Source organism: Anopheles arabiensis, chromosome 2, assembly GCF_016920715.1.
Source record: "Anopheles arabiensis isolate DONGOLA chromosome 2, AaraD3, whole genome shotgun sequence".
NCBI classification, from domain to species: domain Eukaryota; kingdom Metazoa; phylum Arthropoda; class Insecta; order Diptera; family Culicidae; genus Anopheles; species Anopheles arabiensis.
The window spans coordinates 12,572,063-12,594,497 of NC_053517.1; the positions used below are offsets into that span (position 1 = coordinate 12,572,063).

Here is a 22,435-nt window from a genome sequence, read left to right on the forward strand (position 1 = left end):
GGGTTCTAACCGCGTATGAACCGTCCGCCGTAGCAAGGGGTGACTATCCGGCTACGTGGTACTCAAGTCCTGAAAAGGCCGGCATGATCGCGTAGGCCATTACGCCAATAATAATAATAAGAAGAAGAAGAGGAATAACATAGCATAACAGCCCACACCCGGAGAAAAGATTGGCTTATCTTTGTTGCTGCCGTGTTACCGCTGTGACGTGACAAATGCACGGAATGCAATCGACCAAAACATTAACCTACCGAGCCGAACCCATTCTAAGGGAGGTGCCGGTCCCACGGCGTCATGATACCGACTCTGAGCCAACAAGCCGCCGGATTCTGGACGGACAGGTGCAGCACCATACGCGCACCGTAATAAACAAATCCAGAATCCTCTTTTGTATGAATTCAATTCAAGTTTTGTTTCCACTTGCATCCGCTAGCTGAATTGGAAAGAAATGTGCTACATATCACACGCACGTTTGCTTCGATCGTTTGTCTTTTAAATACCCCCAACAGCAGAACCGGTCGCAAAGATGGTGGTGCCAATTAAATGGTTGTATTGTCTCCTAGGTAGCGGTAATCGATCGGGCGGCGTGCAGTGCGTTTTCTAAGAATGCATGGAGTGTGTAGACGCAGTCGGTGACAATGCACGCATCAGAATCAAACAGTTTTGGGGTTCTCGCACGCACACACACACATACGCGCACGCACGAACGCATGCACGCGACCACGCACCCACGAAAGCGCGCAGGCGAGCACACACCCCCCATCCACCCCCCCCCCTCCCGCATGATCGATTACGGCTACCTTATCGGAAGAAAGGCTGGTTCCTCACTCAAAGCACCGGGAGGGGAGGGGGATCGCGGCATGATAGAGTGGACGATCACTTTCCCCGCGTTGTATGTGTGTCGTGGCCAGAAAACTCGAGACAAAATCCGGCACATTGAAAAAAAAATATTTTTTATTGCCACTATACACCGTGCTACATGATGCTTAGAAGGTCGTTGAAGCATCAAACATGTTCAAATTAAAAAATATTAGATTAGTGTTAGACGTTCTCCTACGCTTGTTTTAAATAGGCTTCTTCACCCTCAATTGGCAGGGGCATCGAATGGTCTCATCAGCAGCGGCACGAAATAAAATAAACCATCAATACACCGATAACACTTTAAATCCCAAAATGAACCAGCTTCTCCCGCATCGTCAAGGTCACACACAATAAATAAATGCTAACACTCACCAATAACAATACACAACCGCAATGTACATATATACCAACGCATACACACAATCAGCTGACGGCGAAAGGCACGGGCTGAAGCGCAAGTAAGGCAAGGCAGGGAAAGGGAGTGAGAGGAAGAGGAGGAAGGAATGGGCGCCAATATTTTTTGAATTTTTCGGCCGTTTTTTTTGCTCCGCCGTCTGAAATAGTTCATCCATTCCTTCAGCAGATGGCGCTCGTTCCGCACCTAAAAACTGCAAGAAATACGCCGGCTATCGTAGTTTCGGCTGAAGTCCACCCCCTGTGCAAAGCGACGGAAGAAATCATTCCCTTTCGCGTATTTTCTCAGGCCTTCTTTTTCCCTCCTACGGCAAATTTGTCAAGCAGCGTTTCGAGCTACCCGTCCCTGGCTCCGCTTCCTACCCCTCACCTGAGCGCGCTGTCACAGGTTTGGATGTGTTGGTGCGTCAGACGGCCAATCGCTGTCAGTCGTCGTCCGTGCTTTTTCCCTCCATAGCGCTATCTCTTTCACGCGTATGGTCAATGCTCGCGAGCTGTTGTGGCGCTCAAAAAAACCGTTAACAAACATTGCGGCGATGAAGTTGCATTTTCACAAATCAAACCAAAAAAGCGCAATGAGTTCAATCGCTGCAATGTACAAATGACTAAGGAATCGCTAGTTCACGTTGGAGGGTTTGCTGTGCAACGCGTAGAACCCTAATTCCAAGTAGCGCACGCAAGACAGGTGGCCATGGCCGTGCATAGGAAAGCTTAAACCAAATTACATAAAGCTTAAGTTTATGTGACACTATGATTTTCCTTTTATATGTTGTAGATTGCACAGATATGCTGAGTCGTATGCGCATGGGTGTGAGTGTGCGTGCACAACTGTCGCCGAATGTGTTTTCTTCCGGAATGTTATGATCCATCGGTCAAAGAAAGGAAGGTGTTCATGACGGTGTTTTTTTTTATTGTGGAGCTGCATCCTTCCCCCTGCCTGCACCGTATGCATCGGGCAGGATACAGTGTGGCAGTATGCAAGTTGCCCGCTGGATAGGAGCGGGCCCGCGGCACCGCCATCATTCCGCACATCTTAACAGCATGCCCGTCGTGGGTTCTAACCGCGTATGAACCGTCCGCCGTAGCAAGGGGTGACTATCCGGCTACGTGGTACTCAAGTCCTGAAAAGGCCGGCATGATCGCGTAGGCCATTACGCCAATAATAATAATAAGAAGAAGAAGAGGAATAACATAGCATAACAGCCCACACCCGGAGAAAAGATTGGCTTATCTTTGTTGCTGCCGTGTTACCGCTGTGACGTGACAAATGCACGGAATGCAATCGACCAAAACATTAACCTACCGAGCCGAACCCATTCTAAGGGAGGTGCCGGTCCCACGGCGTCATGATACCGACTCTGAGCCAACAAGCCGCCGGATTCTGGACGGACAGGTGCAGCACCATACGCGCACCGTAATAAACAAATCCAGAATCCTCTTTTGTATGAATTCAATTCAAGTTTTGTTTCCACTTGCATCCGCTAGCTGAATTGGAAAGAAATGTGCTACATATCACACGCACGTTTGCTTCGATCGTTTGTCTTTTAAATACCCCCAACAGCAGAACCGGTCGCAAAGATGGTGGTGCCAATTAAATGGTTGTATTGTCTCCTAGGTAGCGGTAATCGATCGGGCGGCGTGCAGTGCGTTTTCTAAGAATGCATGGAGTGTGTAGACGCAGTCGGTGACAATGCACGCATCAGAATCAAACAGTTTTGGGGTTCTCGCACGCACACACACACATACGCGCACGCACGAACGCATGCACGCGACCACGCACCCACGAAAGCGCGCAGGCGAGCACACACCCCCCATCCACCCCCCCCCTCCCGCATGATCGATTACGGCTACCTTATCGGAAGAAAGGCTGGTTCCTCACTCAAAGCACCGGGAGGGGAGGGGGATCGCGGCATGATAGAGTGGACGATCACTTTCCCCGCGTTGTATGTGTGTCGTGGCCAGAAAACTCGAGACAAAATCCGGCACATTGAAAAAAAAATATTTTTTATTGCCACTATACACCGTGCTACATGATGCTTAGAAGGTCGTTGAAGCATCAAACATGTTCAAATTAAAAAATATTAGATTAGTGTTAGACGTTCTCCTACGCTTGTTTTAAATAGGCTTCTTCACCCTCAATTGGCAGGGGCATCGAATGGTCTCATCAGCAGCGGCACGAAATAAAATAAACCATCAATACACCGATAACACTTTAAATCCCAAAATGAACCAGCTTCTCCCGCATCGTCAAGGTCACACACAATAAATAAATGCTAACACTCACCAATAACAATACACAACCGCAATGTACATATATACCAACGCATACACACAATCAGCTGACGGCGAAAGGCACGGGCTGAAGCGCAAGTAAGGCAAGGCAGGGAAAGGGAGTGAGAGGAAGAGGAGGAAGGAATGGGCGCCAATATTTTTTGAATTTTTCGGCCGTTTTTTTTGCTCCGCCGTCTGAAATAGTTCATCCATTCCTTCAGCAGATGGCGCTCGTTCCGCACCTAAAAACTGCAAGAAATACGCCGGCTATCGTAGTTTCGGCTGAAGTCCAGCGCTGTTTTTTGCGTATTTTTTGACACAAAACGACGCAAAAAACTACGCAGAAAACTGCTCGAATCTGCGCAGCGGGCAGCGCTGTTTTTTGCGTATTTTTTGACACAAAACGACGCAAAAAACTACGCAGAAAACTGCTCGAATCTGCGCAGCGGGATGAGAAAATGCGCGAAAGGAGGGGGGGGGTTGTCAACTGCAACACAGTTTTATTGCAGTTTCAAATTCAAGCGTGCTCCACCTGTCCGTTAAGTTCTCCTCTCTTAAAGTCAGCGAGGCTTTATTTTAAGATAAATTTATTTGCATCTTAGCGTACACCTTTTAACAAAATACTCAAATCCTATCGCATCTGCTGACTCGAAAGGGCTGACTCCGTTTTGGTACCGCCACTGCCACTGTCCGTGCACTGCACAACGCTTTGGGCGATGAACTCGATCAGCGTTCGCGTCGGCCGCCCGGCCATACCGCGCCGAATGTATGGAAAGTCGGTGCCCTTCGTTTTCATCACGTTTAGCGCATCGATGTGCATCCACTTTCCGCACGGCAGGAACTCGCGCAAGAAGGCAGCCGCCTTGCAGCTGTTCGCCCCCTCGCCCTTGCCAATGTTCTGCACATCCACGTGCTCGGCCGAACAGATTTGCTGCGTGTAGTAGTTCCACAGCGGCAGGCGCCACACACGATCGCCCGTGTGAATGCTGGCATTTTGCATGCGCTGCCAGAGATCTTCCGAGTTGGTAAAGACGGCCGCGCACACCTTTCCGAACGATTCGATCGTTGCCTTCGAGATGGTGGACACGTCCACAATGTACTTCGGGCCAAAGTGTTCCGCGTACAGAAGCGCATCCACCAGCGCCAACGGTGCCTCGTTGCTCGTCTTCACGATCTCGATGCTCTTCCCATTCTTGACCGTAATCACGTCGCCCGGCTTCATCGCATTGCAGCCCAGCATATTCTCGCACAGCGGAATCAGGGCGCGTATGTTAACCGGCAGCTTTAGTGCGGCAATCGCCCGGCTGGCGGCCACGACACATGCCGCACCCGTCATATCCGCCCGCATGTCCGTCAAAGCCTCCAGCGTCTTCAGGCAGAGACCGCCACTGTCGAAGGTGTTGCCCTGGCCGATCAGCACGATCGGCCGCTCCTTCGTGTTGGTGCCGTAGTAGCTTAGCTCGAGAAATATCGGAGGTTCGCAGGATCCCTTAGCCACCGTCAGGAAGGAGGTCATCTCCTCATTCTCCGCCCATCCGCGCACCTTCACCTCCACGTTTACGCCAGAGTTGCACAGTATCTGGACGACGTTCTGCGCAAAGGTTGTCGGGGTCATCAAATTCGAGGGCGTTTCCTGCAGCTGGCGGGCAAGATTCTGTGCCTCTGCCTTCGCCAGCCCGATGCGCCATCCGTTGGAGTCGCAGGGCAGCTCGGGCTCGTAGTACAGCTGCAGCTGTGGGACAAACTTCCGCTGGTCCGGGCTTCGCAGCTCCTGGTTCACCCACAGTCCCATGTGCGCTCCCTCCGCAGCCGACTCAGCATGCCCAAAGTCTTCCACGTAGATACGGCTCGTTTCTAGCTGCTGTAGCTCCTGGCAACCGCGGGCAGCAGCGATGCGTATTGCTTCCTTCGAAATGTCCATCTTTTCTACATCGTCGTACCCGAGACACTCGCTACCCAGACCACAGACGGCCACAGCGGAGTAAGTGGGTTCGAGATTGTACAGGACCCGCACCTCACCCCGCTTAGGCATCGGTCCGGCTAATCGAAGCATCTCTAGAAGCCGCCCACTGGTGTATGACTGTAATTTGGGCACATATTATAAGGACATCTTTACTGGAACTTTTGCTTCCATATAGATCCCGCGAATTCCCGCTACTTACCTCATTGTATTTGGCCGCCGTTGGCGTTAGTACGCCAATGTCCAGCCGGTCATTCTCATCGGCATACACGCCGAGCACGAGACCACGGGAGGCCGGATTCGAGCATTGTTCCGCTACCTTTCCTTTATGCTGCATGTACCGTGATGCTTGATACTGAAGAGATTTTAAGGACGATGGCCGTATAATTTTTCTCAAGACCGCGAGCGACATTTTTGTTCCGTTGGGTTCTTTTGGGCCGATTCCAGTAGAAGAAAAAGAAAATCGAAAGCAAATTTCCAAAGTACTCCGTCCGTCCGACCTCTGCGAAAGACTGAAATCAAATGTTTCGTAGTATGGTTCAAGCGCACATACTGCTCCTGCTCGATCAATGTGTACTGCGATTGAATAATTTCGTACCGGGTTTATTTTACACCCCGGCAACGGCTCTGCACCGAACCGAAATGATTGGCCCCTACGTTCGGCGCAGACAGTGCGAACCGAGCGAAGCTGTAACTTCTCAACCCGAGTGTATATACGCACGCACTCGGGGCAGACCTGTCATTCCGCCACATACGTGAAAAAAACGGGAAATGCTCAGAAAACACAGAGAGGAAGCAAATTTGGGAAGTGTTTTTGTTGCCATTCCGCAGCAGGAGGGCATCTGGGCAGGAAAAATCGATAAAACTATTTGTAAATACAGTGCGACGACAGCGACCACGGTGGTACGTGTGTGATTTGTGCTTCTGTGCCGTTCCTTCCAAAATCAAAACATATTCAAGGTGTAGTGCAATACGAAGAACAAAATTTGGTTGTGTGCTTCTCCCTCTGTGGCTCGTACCGAGGAATGTGATTGTTGCTGCTGCTGGTTGTGCTGGGAAAGCTATAAAATTTATAATCCATCGGCGATAGTGAGCGTCAGTAACCGATGAACCGGTGGTGATGTGCCAATCCGTTCGTGTGTGTGATAAAATGTGGCCCTGGTCTCTGGGGTACCACCCACAAATTCGACCAATTTAGTGAAATCGTGAAATTGCGCCCTGCTGTGGCAAGGCGAAAAGCAAACAATAGTGACCAGCAATAGCAGTGCAGTGCGCCGTAAGTCACGCACAAACCCACCGACGAGTGTGTGTGTGCGTGTGTGCAATGTGCAGTGGTGTGCGGTGATCCAATTCGTACGCGGGTGCATTTGTGCGTTGGGCTCTTGGCTCAAGTGCTACCTTCCGGTCGGTGCATTACTACCCCAGCCAGCCCGAACAGGCCATCAACTCGCTCCCAACCGACGGTACGACGGACGGGAAAGCGCAGCGTTAAAAACAACGTCACCCCTGCATCGTATGATAACGCCGTCACTCGCCGCGACAGTCGCTTTACAGTTTTGTGCTAACGTGTACAAAAGGGGCAAACGCATCGAATTTGCACACCGTTTTGGGTGCCTCGACCGAGGCTTTCACCGACTAGCCCGGGCGCGGGGACGAGACGAAACGGGCACCGATTCGAGATGAGCTGATAGTGGCCGGGGTTGGTCCGCGTGTTTGTTTATGATAATGTAAGTAACTGTACTGCAAATTTCCGTGACAAAGTTAAGCTGTCTCTTTGTAGGGTGTGTTAGTGTGTGAAGAGCTCGCGAAGACGGCAGAGGAGGCACAATTCCATGCAACACAAGGGGAAAAGGGTGGTGCGTATTGCTCACCGGGCGTTGGAAAAGCTACACAACACACAATCATGCGCCGTGCCCGAGCTGATAAGAGAAGTTGGCGCGATAAAGCGACAAGATAATGCGATAGAACGAAGCAATTTGAAATTCTTCGCCGCCCCCTTGGTGGAATGTTTCCCTCGCTGAATGACACTTTAGAGTGCAAAACGTAAACTTTCCCTTTTCGATCATCCACTCGGATTGCACTTCGGATGGTTCATACCATTGTTTTCTGCGACGTTAGAAAACCATGTTTCTACCCAAACACGTAAAGCTTCTTAACCGTGTCGTAGATTCGCCCCCCAGGGGTTGAGGTGGAGAGGTGGTCCGTCCATGCGTCCCGGAACGTGTGCTACAAGCAGTCCACAATCCAAGGCCTTTCCATTGTACACATTCCTTACACGGGGAGGGCGTAATAGAAAACAAAAGGAAGGCGGTTTGAAGCGAGCTAGACAAAACATACGAAACCAAACGTGTGCAGCTCAATTCGCATTACACACTCACACCACACGAAGAAGAGCCCCCAGGAGTACGATTTATTAGTTTTAATAGCGAAAATCGGACGCAAAGTGTCTCCAAAAGTGTGCCTGTGTATGTGTCTCTGCGGCTGTGATCGTGTGTCTGCGATCGCGACACTTACCAACAATGAGTAGCGGGGGTTGTTGTAATGCTTGGGTGTGGGGTGCGGGCCGACCCACTATGTAAATATAACCCGTCCAACCCTTCTTCAGTCAGCTCCCCTTCGCCCTGATGGAATACCCTTGTCCTCGCGTCACTCGTGCGCGGTCTCGCGCATACCAGCAACAACGTGTTTGTTTGCTTTTCATTCTCGCCGTTTCGTGCCGGACTGACTGACCGCCCGCCGTATGACTGACGCGGCAACAACTGACGCGGTTGCTCGCTTTTGGTCGGGGGCCGTTTTGGTGGACTTTTCCCCATGTCGCCAAACCTCCCCACCGTCGTCAATCTTGTAGTATGTGCTAGGTTTGGATTGATTTGCATAATGTTGCAGCGGGCCCAAAATAATGCCTTCACCACTTGTTGATTTGGTGGTGCGAATGGAATGGGCTGTTTTGGTAAAGGAAATCCCCCCATTCAATGTGCTCTCCTGTGTGACACATCGGATGGCGACAGGTACAGGTGTTTTTGTCAAACCATTTCAGCAACGCATTGTAATTTTTAACAACTTTCTATGTGAATGCGTTTAAAAAAGCTAATAGCCGCCATTGTTTGGTTCACACTTCGAATGCATTCGAATTTAGTTGTAATTGATGATACTTGGAGTGGCGAATGGATATGTATTTTTCTCACTTCTGATCGATGATGGCCTCAAGACAGTCGTATTAGATGGTAAACTAAGAACATTGCCTTGCCTTGCTCGATGTTCGCTGCACTCTTTCGTTACAGGGTTTCCCACAATTTATTGGTCAATTCCCATGATTTGTTGATGGGTTCCCATCAATTTTTGGTGGGTTCCCATAGATGTTTGGTACGTTCCCATAATTTATTGGTATTTTACGATTGGATATCAAAACAAATGGACCAAAAAATATGGGAACCAACCAATAAATCGTGCAAACCCTGTATATACTGAATGTTGATGTCATAGCTCCTGTCGTTCGGATTTGAAGTATGCCGCATCGTGCCTGGACCCTGACTCACCCACCCAGCGCCTTGTTGATAGCGTGACGTGGACAGATAAGATCATACAAAACCCTAAACGCTCTACTTCCCTCTACTTGCGCAATCAATGTTTCAAATATTCCACAAGTTCTTACTACACTACATACTAATGAAACGATGCATAATTAATGTATTATTAATTGTTTCTTCAAGGCCTTTCACAAAACGTTAGAAAATGGAGCGAGCACATCAAAATTAAAACAACACAAATAGAAGCGTCGCACATGTTCGCAATTGAAATAACCTTCGGTTTGGACGAAATGTGTACATTCAACCAGTTGGTTTGCACTTCTCTTTACCGAGAGAGAGAAAGAGAGAAAGAGATAGGGATAGAGAGCTGCTCGCCCAATTCGTCGATGGGTGCGTGTACACCGTCTGCCCCGGCCGAGCAAAACACACACGAGAGTCGTACAATTAATTAATTTACCCATACCAACGATAAACCGCGGTTGATTGGTCGGATGGGACGGTGATGGGTGTTCGCCCGGCCACCCTGTTGGGGGTGGTGTAGCCGTGCTTGCCAACCTCGGTACGTTTTTTTTACATTCAGCCGGGTATTTCCAATTTTGCACTTGCACTTGTGAAGATGCCCGTGTAAGTCGTTGGTGGACTTAAACGGACTTCGGTTTATTAGCGGGCACAATTATTTTGTCTTTTTATAGTCATCGGGGGAGGACGAGGAGGAGACGCGGGGTTGGTTATGCTAATTTTAACTCGATCGGGAATTGTTACACAAACTTTGTTTTGCTTCGATCCGAATCTAAATAAGGTATGTATGTAGGAAGAGAACGGTTAGCTTCGAATGGTAACTCCTGGCGGCTGGTAAACAAATTATCTTCTCGAAAGTACAAATTGTATCACCATGTGAAAATGCGCCACTAGTGAGCCATTGGCCAAATTGCGAGAGGGAAACTAATTCGACTTAAAGGTGCTCGTGAAAGCGCGCGTGTTTGCGTGCATGCTCGTCCGTGTCCACTTGGTTGGCGTTCCGTTAGTTTGGCTCGTACTGCGCTGGGAGGAGAAGAGGCTTCTCTTAAATTTGCGCATCGTTGCACGTGAAAAGACGAACGGGTGCGCGAACGACGATTAGAAATGGTCCAGGGGAGGCAACCGTCCGCCACAGCACCACTTCCCATGAGAAGTGTGGTGCTCCGGTGTAAGGGAGAACGGACCGAAAATGAGATTGTTTGTACGGGAATGGCATAGCTCCGTCCGTTACTTGCTGTGCGAATAATTAGGGCACGGTCTGCCGGTGTGTTAAATCGATTGTGAACGACTTTACAATCCAGTGCTGTGAGTGCGGGGCAGCGGCGCACACACAGTGGTTGATGAGCTGTGTGTGTGCGTGTGCACTGGGCGCAGCAGCACATTGTAGCAAAGTAACGAACATGTCTCACATCGCAGTTGGCGTCGCATGTGCCCTGCGAATGGTGCAAACTGTGTTCAAACTAGTGATGGGAAAAATGATTTTTTTTTGCGGAATCAATTGCGGCTCGCTCCGGATAGTAGGTTCGGAATCAGTTTCCGGATTCGGTTCTGGAATTGAACTCAGCTCCGGAAATGGAATCGGTTCCGAAACTGGTTCCGGAATCGGCTTCGGAATCGAAATCAGCTCCAGAATCGGAATCGGCTCCGGAATCGAAATTGGCTCCGGAATCGTAATCGGCTCCGAAATCAGAATCGGCTTCGAAACTGAGTCGGTTTCCGCATCTCCATAAGAATAGGCGTTTGAGTCCAATGATGCTACGTATCGATAGCCGCAAAGAAGTTATTTCTAAACGATCCATTGTCATGAAGATTCTCGGACTTATTTCGCTTCTGAAACTTTTTATTTCAATTCAAAAGCTGATTCTCATTTCGGAACTAATTCCATTTCTGGAGTCAATCCTGATTCCGTTACCAGGGCAATTTGCGATTCCCAGGTCAATTTCGATTCCGGCGCCGATCGCTTATTTGGAGTCAACTCCGGAATTGGCTCCTGAGTCAACTCCGGAATCGTCTTCGGAATCGACTCCGGAATCGAAATCGATTCCAACATCGGAAATGAAATTGATTTCAGCATCGGAATCGGCTCAATAAATGATTCTGAACACGGAATAGGAATCGAGTAGGTCCGATTCCGAGCTTTCATCACTAGTTCAAACGCTTAACATGTCGTGCTGCTGCTTATTGTAAGCAGTGTTTTGAACAATTTAAAATGAAATCAATATTTCATGTTTTCTAAGTCACTCCAACTGCTAACTCTAAAACGCAAGCGAAAAAAAGTTCAATTCAGTCGAAATGTGTTAAAAACATATGCCCTACACTGTGTTGTACACTGCAAGCATCAATTTTACGATGGTTCACATCTCAAACACGGTAGAAGGCGAATGTTTGTGCCCAGTAGTGTGGCAAATGCACGTGAGCATCTCCAATCGCCCACATCGCATCGTCTACCACCGACCATCAATCACATGAGTGCCGTTTTACACATTCCGTTTCTCAACCCAATCACACACTAAACGAATCAACCCTTCCTATGGCCACACACACACACGCACTCTGTATTTCGTTGGCGATCTTCTGGAGGAAAAAGACGGCTGACCGTTTGCACAAACAGCTTCCCCAAAACCATCATCGCGAACGACGATCGCCTTCTGATGTTTACCGGATCTCGTCCGGATGATGGGATGTGGTCGACACGATGTATGGGTGTTGATTCAATTGAAACAAATGAACATTATGCGAGCCAATAGGGGAGTGATTGAACGTGTTTCTTTAGTCATTCTTTAAAGCTTTATCTTCACACCAACCGATGCGCTATTAATCGAAGAAGTAAACGAAGCAAAACTAATGCGCTGTCTTTGCACTTTCGAGTCATTTAGCCGCTTGTTCGAGCAAAAACTAACCCGTAGGAATGTTATTTTGACCCCAAATGAATGCTAAAAGACGCAACGGAAATGTTTTGCAACGGGAACGAGCCTTACTTATGTGCCGGATGTGTGTCATCGTGAGGGGAAGGATTTTATTTTTTGGAACCATTCTTGATATTCTATTTCCGGACGGGGCGCGCAGGAAGACCCTCCGGTTGGAGTCTTCGCTGCAAGAAACTGAAGCCCTCTACCCGGCTCAATTTCGGCTTTGGCACGGCCGTCGAGCCCCAGCAGCAAACGCAGCCAATCCCCGAGGAGGAACTCCCCTCGGAACTCGGACGCGGGTGTTACTGATTCGTTCGTGGGGTTGGACCTAGTTGGATAGTTTATATTTAGACGCACGCACACACACATTTTCCACGGCGGTAAGTTTCGGCCGCCCCGTGGCGCACAACTACAACACTACAGTTTTTGCCAACTGCACGGGAATTTCCTCTACCCTTCGAAAGGGAACAGATTTCCATTCCACATGCGCGATCTTCTTCCGTGCGTCTAGCTTAGATCTCTTGCCCTCACCCCCCAAAAAACCACAACCTACGACACAAAGCGGCGCGGGTACCAAAAATATCACCCTCCGGCGGTTGTTGTGGAAATAGATTTACGGTGGCGCGCGCCGGGTTTCGCATTTGACGGAAACGATCGATAGTTCGATCTCGTCTGATACACGGGCAAGATGCACGCTTCCCTTAGTGTTGCACGTGCGCTTGAGTTGGCAACAGTCACGTGGTTCGTGTTTCTTTACCCGGTGAAGTGATAACTAGCGTTACTGTTAAGAGGACTTCCACATCAAATTCTTCCACTATCTCGCACCTCCCCCTGTGCTAAGCGGTGAGTTAGGTCAGACGCAGTTGCGGAGTGGAGTAAATGCAGATTTTTCCATTTTCTTTGCAATCTGCTTCCACTTTCGATTGCGGACGAGGCAGCACTTTCACTCCATCCCGTGGCTCAGTTTGGGCAATAATGCATAACATAATACGTGGGAATGTTCATCTTAACGAGCCGTTGTTTTGGCAGCGATTGTGTTGTGACAAGTAGAAAGACGGTTGAAATATGGTCGCGCGGCACAATCCAAGTGACCTAAGCGTCCAAACCCAGGCACAGGGTGTAAGGGTGTGTGCAAATTATGAAACAAGATCATCGTACACACTACTATTCCCAGACAACTTTCATTCCGCCGTCCCGCTTGAGCTTTGTGACAGCGTTTAAGCTAACGTTTTTTTGTTGTTCTCTTTTTCTTTTCCCGACAGAGAGTTTTTGTTTTATGTGTTATCATACTGCAACATATCATCGAAAAAAAAACGACAAGAAGAAACATTTCACTCCGTGTTCTCATACCGGAAAGGCAAGGAAACAATCATCGCATCACACGACTTAACATTCGGACGCTAGGCGACGGTCATGGCCACCATCACCATGGCAGCGTCACCGACCTCGAACAGTAGCGCGTCGACCACGTCCGTGTCGCTGCTGCAGCGCCAGTCGAGCAAAAATGCCGACACCGTGTCGGTGTGTTCAACCACCAGTGCCTTCTCGACGTGCCCCGACCGGCACGGGTTCTACGGTGGCAACCAGTTTTCGGAAAAGCCGAAGAAAGAAACGCTTACGCGGGAGCAGATCATCGCACGCGAAAAGAAATGGATCCACATGACGGCGCACTGGGCAGAATATATGAACACGAACTACAAAAAGGTAATTCCGTGTGTGTATGTGTGTGTGTATATGCAGCAATCCGGAAAACCTGCTCCTCTACTACGTTGTCCCTTTTTACCCCATTTTTTCCACAGGTCCGTGAGCGCTGCCGAAAAGGCATCCCGGACGCGCTGCGACAGAAGGCATGGTTTCTGCTGACCGGTGCAAACCATCTGATGGGCAAGTTTCCCGACTGGTACCAGCACCTGCTCGACCAACCCGGCAATCCGCAGATCATCGACGAAATACGCAAGGATCAGCATCGCCAGTTCCCGCACCACGAGATGTTCATCGATGACGACAAGCCGGGCCAGAAGGAGCTGTTCAACGTGCTGAAAGCGTACTCGGTGTACAATCCGACCGTGGGCTACTGTCAGGCACAGGCCCCAATCGCCGCCTTCCTGCTGATGCAGCTGCCCTCCGAGCAGGCGTTCTGGTGCTTCGTCGCTATTTGTGACAAGTAGGTTACCCTCCGCCATTGTCATTGCTTCATCCAGGCAGAGGATCGCCGCTTACACTAAGCCTTTGTTTCCAAAACCACTCCTTTCCAGATACCTCGAAAACTACTTCACACCCGGGCTCGAGATGTTGCAGCGCGACGCGGGCATGCTGAACCGGCTGCTGAAGAAAACGTCCCCGGCCGCTTACCGCCACCTGCAGAAGCACAACGTCGATCCGCTGCTGTACATGACCGACTGGTTTCTGTGTGCGATGACGCGCACGCTGCCCTGGGACACGCTGCTGCGCGTGTGGGACTGCTTCCTTTGCGAAGGGGTGCGAATCTTTTTCAAGGTAGCGCTCGTCATTATCGGGGCCACGCTTGGGCCGCAGAAGGTGCGGTCCCAGTGCAACGGGCTGTGCGAAACGCTGGCGGTGCTGCGCTCACCGCCGAAGAAGTTTCTCGAGGAGGATTTCATCATGCACCACATCTTCCGGCTGAACATCACGATCGACGACTTCCACCGGGAGCACAAGAAGCAGGAGATGCTGCACCGGAAGGCAAAGCTGGAACAGCAGAAGGCAGCACAGCAGCAGAACGGTGGTGGTGGTGGTGGATCTTCCAACGGGGCTGGCAGGAGCTCGTAGCTTTCGGCAACCCGTGGCCAATAAGACCGCATGGAGAAGGGACGGCAGCTAGTCTAACATGGAGAAACTGCTCCGAACGGTGGCAGAAGCAGTGTATCATCATACCGGCCCCCCAAAGGGACAGAGTGTGCTGCAACCCTTGGGGGGCAATAATGTTTGCAATTACGGGCGCTATTCGTCTCATTCGTTTCTTCCACATTTAGCGTGAAATAAGCGCAAACCGATTCGGAAACTATTCAGATGTGTTTGCTATGTTTAAAATAACCGTTTATACAAGTAAGTATCTAGTGAAGTAAGATTTGCGATCAACATGGCACCAAAATTTAACATCGCCACGGCGAAATATGTTTAGGAACAAAAAGAAAAAAACAAACAATTCGATCGATAACCGAAATGGCACGGATTCGAAGCCGTGCGCCCAAAGTTTGAAGCTGATTTCACTCGAAAGACGCGAATGAAGCAAACATTGTGAAACAAAAACCCCAAGCGCAACGCACGCGGACGTTGCAATGCAGATTTATAGTACAATTTTATATCTATTTAAAAAAGAAAGGAACGTAAAACACTCGTATTCTAAAGCACCTAAACACACACACAAACAGTCCAGCTATAAAGGCGTGAGGCGTTAATTATTAGCACGAAGGTACGAAACGACCGTCGAACGTTTGAGAGGGAAACAGTTCCAAAAGCAGAACGGCAATCGAGACACACACACACACACACCGGATAGCTTGGTGTGTGTGTTGTGTGTCCTTTCTTCATTCCATCTTAAGCATCGTAACGAACCGTTTTCTATCGCAAGTTTTGCACAGATGTTTAACATTACTACGTTTGAATGCAATAAGATCAGTTAACCGGATAGGAGGTGTATAAAGTTTATGCGCGGATCATTTGTAGCGTATCATCTACACACCCGGTTTGTTGTAGCAAATGAATAGTTTAACAAAAGAGAATCAATAGGTACAACACAACCTCTCCTCCCTCCCCCGCAGCAGCAGAATTTGCAAAAACAAAAAAAAACAGTGTTGAATGTATTCGTTTCTATATTGCGCGTATATCAACGTATATTTAACATTTATCATCGTTTAGCAAATCGCACAAAGTTAGAGTTATTAATCAAGCGTACCGTTCACCACACCGCAACTGTAAAGCCACTCTACTACTACTACCACTACTACTACTTCTTGATAGCTCTCGAATGAAGAAGAAGGCGTAGAACTTTAGTCAGGTTAGTGAACAATTACCTACCAAGATTATGCTGTGCGCGATGCCGGAAGGGTGCGAATCGAAGCCAACAATTTCAACAACACGACGGTGCCTTTCTTTCCCTTCGATAAGAGAATTAGCGCATCCCTCCCCAGCACGCACAGCACAGATAGCACATTGCGTGCATTAGCGAAACGCCGGAAAACCGCCAGTTCGATGGAGAGATTGTTACAGAAAATTAATTTCCCTTTCATTTGATCTACACTTCTCGCTGTGCTAAGCGTTGTTGCTTGATACACAGGAAAAAGGAAAAAAAAAAAAACACACACGCACCGATTCGAATTAAGAATTCGCAATAACCGGTGGAGTAGCAAGATTCATCCCTTTTTTATCACTTATTTAAATGCACTGTTGAGTGTGTATAGAGTGCATCTTGTGCAATTCGTTCATCGTCCTCTTTGTCGTCGAGCAAATGTTGTAAACGTTCGTAATGGCGTATTATATTATTGTTTAAATTAAGAAGCATTAGTGTAAATTTCATCACCTGCAATTGACCATAGACCCCCTCCTTGTTCTCCTCGTTTATTTATTACTCTCGAACAATCACAGGCGCTAAGGAAGAAAGAGAGAGATGGTGGCAGCTGATGGTTAAAGCGTATGTCTGTATCTTCCTGTTCAAACGAGATAATAAACTCAACATTGGAAAGTGCATTTTAAATGTGTTCCTTTTGCTAGGGTTGCAAGCGGCAGTTCAAGTTGTCCAAGTCTAACAAACGACTCACTGACGACAGATACCACCATCTCACTATAGTGAGCAGGTAACGCTCTCACTATACTGAGAGACGGAAAGCGTGAGCATGAGTTCTGTGTTTTCGGACCCAAAAACTTGAAAAAAAAATGAAAAAGAAGAAAAAGACCGGATCGAGTTCTAAACGATCACTAATAAAATCACCGATTGTTTACTTTTCCTTATTTTATTAATCTCTTCCAGGTTCACCAATCTACACCCCCATTCGGCTCTTTTCTTTGCAACGCATGGAAGCTACACTGGTAATTTAATCGTTACTGTACTTTCATTGCAAATACATTTTGATTCTACTACTGCCCCATCTTACACCCCCATCAGCCCACCGGTACACGCGATCGTGTATGCTAAAGTGATTCCCTTCCATTACATCATTACACAATGCTCTGTCGTCAATGGGTGTCTTTCGTAAGAATTGTATCTTTTTTTTTATTACTTTAGACGCTATCTAAATTTCTAAATTTGAAAAAATGCTTGCCTGTACACGCTCGTTTTTAGATGACTTTCGGAAAAAGGGACTCCTTCAGAAAACGGGAAGGGAGACCATGTAAATGTGTATTGCCGATGGTGCCGAACCATCATACTAGTATAAAAATAGTATGCACTGTACTATTCTATTTTGTATCGATAAAATGAACAATTGGCTGTAGACAACGGGAAATGGCCCCCCCAGAAAATGGGGCACCAGCACTTAAAAAGCTAGAAACTTAATACACACAATGTTGTTCAACAATCAACGAAACAGGACTGAACGAAAGATGCTCCTATTGACGCGCCCCTACTGCTCACGACCTCTAAACACGATCATCCCGGGGCATGAAACTGGGTCTGGGTCTGTGTGCCGCCGTAGGTTAGACCTCAGTGGGCGTCACTGTTGATGGATTGTGGCTAGGGAGGCTGGTTCGATGCGCGGAACTCGGAGTGACCGCTCTTAAATAGCTTTGCTCATCAGCTTTAGCTTGTCCTTTAGCAGCTTGCGCAGTTCCCGCACCTCCGTCAAGGCGTTCTCCGCTATCGTTGACTGTACGGTGGAGGCGCACTTGGGATTCAGTGACATCCGCTCGATAGCGGCCGACAGGGAGTCCTCGACTAACGGTGGCTTCCAGGATGCTGCAGAACCAAAACAAAAAGCAATTTAAGTTAAAGGAAACGGAGTTGAACGTGCAAGACCATTTTGTCTTACCCAGCAACAGATCCATGGCGTTGATGGTTTGCTTCAACTCGCGCAGCACCTTCGTAACCAGCACAAGCCGCTCCCGTTCCGGGACGACGGAAGAAGCATCGTTGCTCGCATTGGTGGTTGTGGCAGTACTCGGTGCACTGTTTTCGGGGCCCTTTTTCACCTTCTTTCCGGCGCTTGGTTGTGCTTGGGACGTGGGGGCATGCAGGTACTTGTCGTAACAGACTGCCAGCAGGAATACCATCAGTGAGATCATCTGGAAAAACAAAGGTAAGGTCAGGATTAGCAGAACTAGCCAAGCAACGAACGCATCAACCGTCTCGACCTTACCTCGATGCAACCGTTTACGAGCTCGTGTGTCATCTTCCAGTGCCACAGCAAATCGGCCGACTGGTGGTACGTCTCGATCGCTCGCTTCATCGTCTCGTGTATGGCCGTTACGTCGCCGGAACACTTGTCCGCCGCCAGTGTAAGCTGCTCGATGCTGTAACCCTTCCACAAGTCCAGCGCAAAGTCGGCCAGCTGCGTAAAGACACGCTCGTAGGGCAGGCTCAGGTAAAGGTGAAGGCGCGAGGGCAACAGATTGACTAGATAGCGACCGCTGATCGGTGCGTGCTGCTTGCTGCGGATGTCGGCCGCGACCGTCACCCAGTCGTCACGCAGCTGCTGGGCCGCCGAACACTCCACCGACGTACGGCTGAGATGGAGCTCCACCAGCGAGAACAGCATCTTCGAAAGGCCGGTGCGCAACCGCAACAGATCGTAGTCCTGCTCGTAGCTGCGCTTTTGCAATCGTTCCCGACGTTCCTCCAGCGTAGCACCGACCGGTTTCGTTACAGCTGCTACTGCCGGCGCTTCCTTCTCCCCCCCGGTGCCATTATCCATTGGTTTGTCCTTCTTCTTCTCCTCCTCCTCCTCCTCATCGCTCGGTGGATCCCAGCTGACAAAGATCGTAAGATCGCGATTATCGTGCAGCTTGTCCCACCGTATACGATCCTCGGCCGGTTTGCGGCGCGTTTGCCGGTACGCCGCCAGCAGCTGGGACAGCGTGCCGCCGGAGCTGACCACCATCAGCAGCAACGTTTCGACCGTCACCAGCATAAAGTGGTAGCTGTTCGCGAGCCTGCTGCGAAAGTCGACAATTTCAACCAGCTTCGAGAACGTGCCAAAGTTGTACAGCGCCTTCGGGAACTCGGAGTTGGCGTCGATGTCGTTCAGGAAGAAGTAGAGCGTTTGCTCGTACGTCGCCTTGGCCAGTGCCGGGAAGCCGGCATTTGCCAGCTGAGCACAGTGCAGGTAGCCGAGCGAATCCAGCTGAATGTGCTTAATGTCGAGCGTTTCGTAGGCACTTTGGGCGGCTTGCGTGAGACCGAGACGGTGGTACAGCTGCAGCGCCAACAGCTTACCGTGGAAGTTGTTCACGCTGTTCCCCAGCAGGTGGTTCAGCAGACACAGCGCTTCGATCGCCGGCTCGGAGCGTTGCATTCGATAGGCACGTTCGTACATAATTTGCGCTGCGAAAGATAAATGCTTGCTTTAGTGTTGGGTGGACAATTGAGCCTTCCCCTACCCCGCTGTGAGCGTACCAGCTAACAAGGCGTACGCATCCGATGGTCCCATGTCCGTCACCAGCAGACCCTGCCCATACGCATTGTACCCGTGCTCGTAGTGAAGGCTTAGCGAGGTATAGATAGCGTGCAGCAGCTCCTCGCTAACGATCGCGTGCGCCCCGCTGTACCGGGCGATCTGCAGCGTACAGATGTGTCGTTGCATTTGCTCTTTCTGCAAATAGAGAATGCAAAAATCCCATTGTGAAACGAATGCATATAAACCGACGAGCGGCGACAATACTGACACTGGCCGGTAGCGTTGCTGAGCTGAGCCCCAGACCGTTCATGAGCTTGGTGGCGAGTGTTCTCCGCTCGGGGGCCGGTTTGACAAATTCGAGAAACAGCTTCATATCGAGCGCACAGCACGGTTTGTCCGCAAACAGCTCGAAGTACTCCGCCAGCATATCGGACATTTTGCCAAACAGCTGTTCCTCGGCGTACCGCTGCTCCACCATGCGGCGGTTCAGCTCCAACCGAGCCAGGTATGGACCGCGGAACTTTTTCGGCTGCGCTTCGATAATCTAGAAAGAGGTGGGGAAGGACAAGATGTAAAATTTCGTTGCTGGTGCAATGGCTAATACTTCCAGCCCTGCATACACATACATCGCACAGGAATTCGTGGCACATTTCCACCGTGTAATCGGCACCGTCCGGTTTCTCGCCAGCCCTTATAAGCTCGAACGTAGAGTTGATGTAATCCTGATAGTAATCCCAGCGGTCTTGTCTAGGAAACGCGGTATTCGAAATTGAAATTAATAGCACTGCCACAGCTACTCGCCAACAGCTTGCACTTACTCCTGTAGCAGCAGCTCCTTGAGCAGTCGGTTCAGCTCGCCCCACTTGTTCAGCTGCTTGAGCAGATCGATCCTCAGATAAACCGGCGCACCCGGGTACAGCTTCTGGCATAAGGCACCCTGCAGAAAGTCGTACGCCTCGCTGTACTTGTGCTGCTCCTGCAGTATCTGCAGATACAGCTGCGCCTCCTGCGCACCCTCGAGCTTGTTCTCCGCAATGAACTTGTCCACCATGCGCTGGGCGAGCACCAGCAGCAGCTGCGCCTTTTGCGCATTGTGCGCGTCCGGTCCGCGGAGCGCTTGCAGCACCACGCTCATCACGGCCCAGAAGTAGTAGGAGTTGCGGGGCCGCAGCTTGTACAGCTGCAGCGCGACCGACTGCAGCGCCTTGAAGTCGTCGATGCGCATGTAGGCGATGAACAGCTGGGACAGCAGCTCCTCGCTGCCCGGCACCTGCCGCACCGCGTTGCTAAACAGCGTGCAGATCTTGTCCAGCCGCTGCGTTTCCTTGTAGTACAGCGTGAGCGCGTGCAGTGTCGTCGCCTCGATCGGTTGCTCCTCCTCGAGCGCGGCGATCAGCGGCGCACTGTCCTCCGTGCGGCCGAGCCGCTGGTACGCCCAGGCTTTCAGCGCACGGGCACACTGTAGGGTGGGTTTCTTCTTCAGCATCTTCTCGACATCCTGCAGCGCCTTTTTGTAGTTACCGATTTCAATCGATTCTAAAAATAGAGACACGGACAATTGGTTAAGCTGGGCGAGTCGGTGTGTGTTTGCGTGGATGGTGGATGTTTCTAAGATTGGAATGGTGCAGCGCACAGCAAGCACACAATTGAAGATCGCGATGAGAGATGTGGAGAGTGAAGAGATGCCGGCCGGTAACCATTCGGAGCCGGAGCAGAGCAGCGCCTTTATCTTATATGAAACAGCACTCGCGTCTGGTGCGCGTTCCAAAAAGATACAATTATCGGCATGATGTAGAAGGGCCATCGCCTCTATAGCGTCATTAAAGACACTTTGCGACCACGACCAGCTAATAGTCCAACCGGCCATCGCAGCCGCAGCCGGTCTCCGTGCGATTGCTATTGATGCTGCCATGCGGAGACAGTCGTGGTGCACACCACCATACCCCAGCTGCTACCTACCCCAAATTGGCCGCAATTTCCGCTCGTACGCTAGATCCTCTTGCTGCATCGTGCCGTGGGTGTTTTGAAGGATGGTAAGCGAATCCTTGGAGGCTTGAAAGTGAGTGTTTTCGTTCACAAATTCGATCCCTAAAATCCCGAATTCTCGCTCGGACTGCGCGCACACTCACACACACACTGCACATACACATGCACCAGTCGATATTTTGACAGTCGGGTGAAAATTGACTTTTTCAAATGTGCAATCTACCAGGCTCTATCACAACAGCACAGTTTGACATTGCACCACCGGGTTCGGTGGTTTTATATCGCAGAAATGATAATATTTGTGCTATTTACATAATTGATACCTGTCCCTGGCATACAATAAAAGTAATAAAAATAAAAATAAATATATCCAATAAAAAATATCATATTCTTTCTTAGAAATTGAAGACTGTAAAGAGATTGTTAAAATTTATTTGAATGTGCAAAAAATGGACCTTCGTTTCCTTAATTGCCTGACCTGGCCACGTTCGTTTGTTTATATTCCCTTCAACTTACAGTGGCCTGCCAAAATGGCGAGATGGAAGTGGAACTACAATGCAGAGCAAATTAAAATATTGAATGCTTTATTATTGGTTGGAGATAAAATCGTTTGGTCAAATGATTATTTAAAAACAAGATATTGTACCAAAAGCATATTTTTGATGGCCATTAAGAACAAAAGTTTGTATTTCAATCGGTATTAGATGAGAAGTAGTGCTGTTTAAAATTAGTCAGCACTGTCCCTGTACAAATTTTCCCTCACTGCGCGTGTGTGTGTGTGTCGGTGTGCCTGTAAATTGGTAGAGAAAAACAAAAGGTAAACAAACACATCATATCGGCGAAAAATTGTATGTAACCATAAAAGATAATAAATTAACAGACAACACTTTCCAGTTTTACCTGACCACGTACATCTATTTC

At 49.3% G+C, this 22,435-nt stretch overlaps 3 protein-coding genes across 4 annotated transcripts; 1 reads left to right on the plus strand and 2 right to left on the minus strand.

Annotated features, from left to right (window-relative positions):
• Window positions 1-4,116: 4,116 nt before the first annotated feature.
• LOC120900636 (cytosol aminopeptidase-like) lies at window positions 4,117-6,047 on the minus strand. The gene is made up of 2 exons (XM_040307920.1): window positions 5,709-6,047; window positions 4,117-5,626 (listed from the first exon to the last, which is right to left on the minus strand). The coding sequence occupies exons 1-2, from the start codon at window positions 5,916-5,918 to the stop codon at window positions 4,178-4,180; spliced, it is 1,659 nt and encodes a 552-aa protein (XP_040163854.1). The 5' UTR covers window positions 5,919-6,047; the 3' UTR covers window positions 4,117-4,177.
• A 224-nt stretch (window positions 6,048-6,271) lies between these two features.
• Window positions 6,272-16,667, plus strand: LOC120900643 (TBC1 domain family member whacked). Of its 2 annotated transcripts, none has more exons than XM_040307934.1 (4): window positions 6,272-7,233; window positions 13,223-13,664; window positions 13,760-14,124; window positions 14,216-16,667. In XM_040307934.1, the coding sequence occupies exons 2-4, from the start codon at window positions 13,374-13,376 to the stop codon at window positions 14,748-14,750; spliced, it is 1,191 nt and encodes a 396-aa protein (XP_040163868.1). In that variant the 5' UTR covers window positions 6,272-7,233; window positions 13,223-13,373; the 3' UTR covers window positions 14,751-16,667. The 2 variants fall into 2 exon arrangements, with proteins under 2 accessions (XP_040163868.1, XP_040163874.1); XM_040307940.1 differs by lacking the exon at window positions 6,272-7,233 and adding an exon at window positions 12,634-12,803.
• A 244-nt stretch (window positions 16,668-16,911) lies between these two features.
• LOC120900632 (phagocyte signaling-impaired protein) lies at window positions 16,912-21,699 on the minus strand. Its single transcript, XM_040307906.1, has 8 exons — window positions 21,488-21,699; window positions 20,347-21,064; window positions 20,155-20,275; window positions 19,797-20,072; window positions 19,528-19,723; window positions 18,272-19,455; window positions 17,945-18,197; window positions 16,912-17,871 (listed from the first exon to the last, which is right to left on the minus strand). The coding sequence occupies exons 1-8, from the start codon at window positions 21,534-21,536 to the stop codon at window positions 17,693-17,695; spliced, it is 2,976 nt and encodes a 991-aa protein (XP_040163840.1). The 5' UTR covers window positions 21,537-21,699; the 3' UTR covers window positions 16,912-17,692.
• Window positions 21,700-22,435: the final 736 nt, after the last annotated feature.

Bases quoted from the DNA above. Each gene is read 5' to 3' on its own strand.
- LOC120900632 (XM_040307906.1), bottom strand. From the start codon at position 21,536: ATGCAGCAAGAGGATCTAGCGTACGAGCGGAAATTGCGGCCAATTTGG. The intron at 21,065-21,487 runs GTAGGTAGCAGC...CTCTATTTTTAG, and splicing joins GAAATTGCGGCCAATTTGGG to AATCGATTGAAATCGGTAAC. The intron at 19,724-19,796 runs GTCAGTATTGTC...CTCTATTTGCAG, and splicing joins CAGCAACGCTACCGGCCAGT to AAAGAGCAAATGCAACGACA.
- LOC120900643 (XM_040307934.1), top strand. From the start codon at position 13,374: ATGGCCACCATCACCATGGCAGCGTCACCGACCTCGAACAGTAGCGCG. The intron at 13,665-13,759 runs GTAATTCCGTGT...TTTTTTCCACAG, and splicing joins TGAACACGAACTACAAAAAG to GTCCGTGAGCGCTGCCGAAA. The intron at 14,125-14,215 runs GTAGGTTACCCT...ACTCCTTTCCAG, and splicing joins TTCGTCGCTATTTGTGACAA to ATACCTCGAAAACTACTTCA.
- LOC120900636 (XM_040307920.1), bottom strand. From the start codon at position 5,918: ATGTCGCTCGCGGTCTTGAGAAAAATTATACGGCCATCGTCCTTAAAA. The intron at 5,627-5,708 runs GTAAGTAGCGGG...CCCAAATTACAG, and splicing joins CGGCGGCCAAATACAATGAG to TCATACACCAGTGGGCGGCT.